This window comes from Somniosus microcephalus, unplaced genomic scaffold, assembly GCF_052327205.1.
Source record: "Somniosus microcephalus isolate GS21.2 unplaced genomic scaffold, FLI_Smic_1.0 scaffold238, whole genome shotgun sequence".
NCBI lineage: Eukaryota > Metazoa > Chordata > Chondrichthyes > Squaliformes > Somniosidae > Somniosus > Somniosus microcephalus.
In genome coordinates this window covers 196,327-201,923 of record NW_028225425.1, presented here as the reverse complement: position 1 = coordinate 201,923, position 5,597 = coordinate 196,327, and the positions used below count along the sequence as shown (strand labels likewise).

The window sequence follows — 5,597 nt, the reverse complement described above, 5'->3', positions numbered from 1 at the left end:
GTCATCACCATTAATGCTGGAGTAGAATCATCACCAGTAATGATAAGTAGGATCTTCACCAGTAATGATACGGTAGGGTTAACACCAGTAATGTTAGATTAGGGTCATCACCAGTAATGTTACAGCAGGGTGACCACCAGTAATGTTAGAGTAGGACCAACACCAGTAATATTAGATTAGGCACAACACCAGTAATGATAGTATAAAGTCCCCACCAGTAATGGTAGAGTAGAGCAACCTCCAGCAATGTTAGAGCAGTGTCAGCATCAGTAATGTTAGGGAAGGATCACCGTCAGTAATGTTAGAGTAGCGTCACCACCAGTAATGTTAGATTAGGGTCACCACCAGTAATTTTAGAGTAGAGACACCACCTGCAATTCTACAGAATGGTCAACTCCAGTAATGTTAGCGTATGTTCAACACCAGTAATGTTAGAGGAGAGGCACCACCAGTAATGATAGAGTAGAGTAATTACCTTTAGTGTTAGAGTAGTGTCACCATCAGTAATATAAGTGTAGTGTCTCCATCATTAATGTTAGCGTAGGGTTGCCATCTTTACTGTTTAGGTATGGTCACCACCAATAATGTGACAGTAGGGTCACAACCAGTAACGTTAGAGGTGCGTCACCACCAGTAATGTTACAGTGGGGTCACCACCAGAATTGCTAGACTAGAATCACCACCAGTAATGATGAAGTAGGGTCATCACCAATAATGTTAGATTAGAGTCAACACCATTAATGTTAGTGTAAAATCACCACCAGTAATGGTAGAGTAGGGTCACCACCAGTAATGATAGATTCGAGCCACCACCAGTAATGTTCTAGCAGTGTCACCAAGATTACCGTTAGAGTAGATTCACCACAACTAATGTTAGATTAGCGTCAGCACCAGTAATGTTTTGTAGAATTACCGCCAGTAATGATAGTATAGAGTCACCACCATTACTAATAGAGTAGGGTCACCACCAGTAATGTTACTGTAGACTCACCACCAGTAATTTCAGAGTAGAATAACCATCGGTAATGTTAGAATAGAATCTCCACCAGTAATGTAAGAGTAGAGTCAGCACCAGTACTGATAGAGTAGGGTCACCACCAGTAATGTTAGAGTAGACTCACCACCAGTAATTTTAGAGTAGAATAATCACCAGTAATGTTAGAATAGAATCTCCACCAGTAATGTAAGAGTAGAGTCACCACCAGTAATGTTAGAGTAGGCTCACCATCAATAATGTTAGAAGAGAGTCATCACCGGTTATGTAATATTAGCGTCAACACCAGTTATGTTAGAGGGGGGTCACCACCAGTAATGCCAGAGTAGGGTGTACTCCAGTAATGTTAGTGTAGTGTCACCGCCAGTAATGATTGAGTGGAGTAACCAGCAGTAATGTTAGAATATAATCAACACCAGTAACGTTAGAGTAGGGTCACCACCAGTAAAGTTAGATTAGGGTCATCACCATTAATGTTAGGGTAGTGTCAACACCAGTAATGATATAGTAGTGTCACCACCAGAATTGCTAGGATAGATTCACCACCAGTAATGATATTTTATGGCCACCATCAGTGATTTTAGAGTAAGGTCACCGCCATTAATATTAGAGTAGGCTCACCACCATTAATGTTAGAGTAGAACATCACCAGTAATGTTCGAGTGTGGTCAGAATTAGTAATGTTAGTTTAATGTCACCACCGGTACTGTTAGAATAGAGTCCCCACTGCTAATGTTGGAGTAGAGTCAACACCAGCAATGTTAGAATAACATCACCACCATTAATGTTAGAATATCGTCATTATTGTTAATGTTAAAGTAGGATCCTCACCAGTCATGTTCCAGCCGAGTCATCACTAGTAATCACTACAGTACATAACAAATTTAATTTATGCAATGGATGACTGAAGATTTCAGGTAATTAATATGAGATCTCCAGAAGTAACACAGCGTTCAGGGGGCATGCACAGAGAACATTCCCTCTGGGATTATTTCCCGCTCTATAATTTTAATGGAATGAGTTTCATGGACTGAGCTTTATAATTTCCCCAGTGGTGGCCTGGGCGCACTGAATTTGAAAATCGCTCATTGTTTGTTAAGTGACTGTAATTAACTCCACTAATTGTATAACCGATTTTCACACCGGGCCACGGATTGTTGTGTAAATTGGAAGCATTTACGGATCTCAGATAAAATCTAGATGGACCTGTAAAGCGGGACAGGATTCACACATTCTTAAAAAAATGCTACGGCCAACAATTCTACAGATAAGGGACATTTACTATCATATGCTGGCAGCCTTCGGTGTTCCCGGTAAGCCAATGTATCCTGTTGACTATTAGCGGTTGACTATCTCAGTGTTAATGTAACAGATTCCGAGAATGTCCTGATTGCAGAGTCTTTTATCGACAGGGATCAGTCGCTGAATATCAGCTGAAATGTGACCAGTCCGCGCGGCCGCTGAGGCGCTGTTCTGGTCGCTCAATCGCGGGCACCAGAAGTTCATCCTTCCTCCCTATACTGAGGGAGGGCGAGGCTGATTCCCTGGTCCCTCCTATAGTACATAGATCACGAAAGACGGTTTGTTCATTGTCCATAGTAGTCATCTCATTCGTTCCTTTGTCCTCTGTCTATTTTACGTTGATAATTCCTGGCACTTCAGCCACCTCCACCCAACAGGGGACTTTCAAAGGTAATTTGAGAAATAATTGTTGCTCGGGGAGCTGCTCCCATCCTCGCGGCAGCGTTTCGAGTTAAATTGAACTGTTTTCTCTCAGCGGAATGTTTTATTTGAATTATATCTTTCCATGAAAAGCCGTGAAATTATATTTAATACTTGACTGAATTTTGCTGCAAGTACGACGGGTTTTCAGTCCCTCGATGCTGAATTTTCAATGGTTTCATTTCTTTACATAAAATGTCTTCACCCGACGCTTATATTAATGTTAAAAATCCGTGCGCATAACGCTGAATAGGGACAGATTTCCCCACAATAAGCTGTGAGACGTATCCGAGTGTCCCCGTTACTGACCTCTTGTCTCTCTTTCTCACAGCGAACCTACTGACAATCCTGATTCTCTCCAGAGGAAACTGCGGCAATTCCAATTGTATCTCTGTCTACATGGTGGCCATGGCAACAGCAGATCTACTGGTCATGATCATTAATATATTAGTGAACCGCATTATCAGTCATCACTTTCCGCATTCCTTCCTGTCCTACACTTCCGTCTGTAAGATCATTATGTACATGCAATGTGTCACTCTCTATGTATCGGTGTGGTTTACAGTCTCATTCACATTTGACCGATTTGTAGCTATATGTTGTGAGAAGATTAAAAGAAAATATTGCACAATAAGAACTGCGGCCGCGGTTATAACAACGGTTTCTGTCCTAATCTGTTTACAGAGCCTCCCTTTTTGGTTTGCGTATGAACCTGAGAGAATAATTAACAATGTTCACTGGGGTTGCCGCCCCAGTGTGGAATTTTTTTCATTGCCTGCAGGTGCAGCATACTCCTGGTTGGAAAGTATTTTCATTGCTTGGCTTGCTTTTGCTTTGATATTACTGTTTAATTGTTTGACAGTCAGACGCATTTTAGTGGCCAGTAGAGCCCGCAAGGGACTTCGAGGGCACAACAGTGAGAATCAGTGCGATCCAGAGATGGAGAGCCGAAGGAAATCCATCATTTTACTGTTCAGTGTATCGGGCAGTTTTATACTGTTGTGGTTGACCGCTATCGTTAGCTTATTAACTACAAGACTGACAAACACCGCGCAGTATCGAGGTGATTATGCAGCCCCTGCCTATGTTGCCACTGAAACCGGATATATGCTCATGTATTTGAGTTCCTGTACAAACACATGTATTTATGCAGCTACCCAAAGTAAATTCAGGGAAGAGCTGAAGAATGTGGTGAAATGGCCTTGCACTTTTATTGGTTAAATAATTAAAAAATTATCTAAAGCATCCTGTCCTAACGAGAGTTAAATTAAAGCAGCTGTTCCATTTTAGAATAGCCGTCTGTCCGTTCGGATGGAAATGGTTTGTTGTTGTTATAATAAACAGATATCAGCGAACATTAATTCCACTTTCTGTCGTCTGCCGTTTTCCCCGCACGAACACACTCGAATCCGCTAAAACAGCTCGCTTCCCGCTCAGGATTCTGAGACAGAAGTCATGACTGAGCTTCAGCAGTGGAGTCGAACATGTGGGCGTCAGCGTGAGCTGCCTCACACAGCAGGTACTGGAATGTGACGCTCCAGTTTAATAAATATATACAGTTTCCGTTAAGGAAGAAACAATGTGTTACAATGGTGGTTATTTGTAATTCGGTAATTTTGGTGTGAATGTTGCAGGCGCTGTTCTGTCCATTAGACTCCGCCCCCATTGTCCACTGGTCCAATAGAACGGGGCCAGTGTCCTGATCAGTGTCTAATGATGGAGACAGTAGGAACTTGAATCGTCAATGTGACAATAAACATCTTTGTTAACAGATATTTACTTAAAATTTCAACGGACAATCGGTAGGTTTTGGATATTAATGGGGAGATAGTTTCTCAGGGGAATGCAGGAAGAGCCAAGTCCGTGGCACTACGAGTGGCTCAGCTGAACAGGAGGGTAGGAAAAAGAGTGGGAGAGCAATAGTGATAGGGGAATATATCGTAAGTGGAACAGATAGACGTTTCGGTGGACACAGACGTGACTCCAGGATGTTATGTTGCCTCCCTGGTGCCAGGGTCAAAGATGTCACTCAACGGCTGCAGGGCATTCGGAAGGGGGTGGGCAAACAGTCAAAGGTTGTGGTTCACATTGCTGCCAACGATATGGGTAGAAAGAGGGATGAGGTCCTGCAACAAGAATATAGGGAATATAGGTAGCAGATTAAAAAGCAGGACCTCAAAGTTTGTAATTTCTGGATTACTCCCACTGCCACGTGCTAGTGAGTATAGGAATAGGGGGTTAAAGCAGATGAATGCGTGGCTAAACAGTTGGTGCAGGAGGCAGGGCTTTAGTTTCCTGGATCACTGCGGCTGCTTCTGGGGAATGTGGGGCCTGTACAATTCGGAATGCTTGCACCTGAACAGGAACGGGTTGAATATCCTTGCAGGGAGGTTTGCTAGTACTGTTGCGGGGGGGGTTACACTAACTTGGCAGGGGTTGGGATACGGAGTGGATCTATAGTAAAGGGAGATGCACAGCCAAAAATAGGGGGGGAAACAAGTCAGCCTGTAAGGCAGATCAAATATGTAACGGCACAATGGAGTATGGGATGGCTGGATGGCATTTATTTTATTGCAAGGAGTCTTGCGAATAAGGCAGATGAATTGAAGGTGTTGATGATCAGATGGGAGTATGAAATTGTTGCTATCACAGCGACATGTTTGAGGGAGGGGCAGGACTGGCAGCTCAACATTCCAGGGTATAGAATCTTCAGGCGAGACAGACGGGGGAGTAAAATAGCAGGGGTGTCACAATATTAGTCAATGAGTCAATTACTGCTGTAAGGAGGGATGATATTTTAGCAGGTTCCACTAATGAGGCCATTTGGGTAGAACTTAACAGAAAAAGGGGGAAAGCGCTTTTCTGGGAGTGTGCTTTTGGC

At 43.1% G+C, this 5,597-nt stretch overlaps 1 protein-coding gene across 1 annotated transcript; it reads left to right on the top strand.

Annotated features, from left to right (window-relative positions):
* The first annotated feature begins 3,112 nt into the window (after positions 1–3,112).
* On the top strand, positions 3,113–4,015 carry LOC147081999 (G protein-coupled receptor 15-like). The gene has a single exon (XM_085980538.1). The coding sequence runs from the start codon at positions 3,116–3,118 to the stop codon at positions 3,935–3,937; it is 822 nt and encodes a 273-aa protein (XP_085836664.1). The 5' UTR covers positions 3,113–3,115; the 3' UTR covers positions 3,938–4,015.
* The last annotated feature ends 1,582 nt before the right edge of the window (positions 4,016–5,597 follow it).

What these genes read in the sequence shown, in the direction of transcription:
- LOC147081999 (XM_085980538.1), top strand. Translation starts at nt 3,116, where the DNA reads ATGGTGGCCATGGCAACAGCAGATCTACTGGTCATGATCATTAATATA.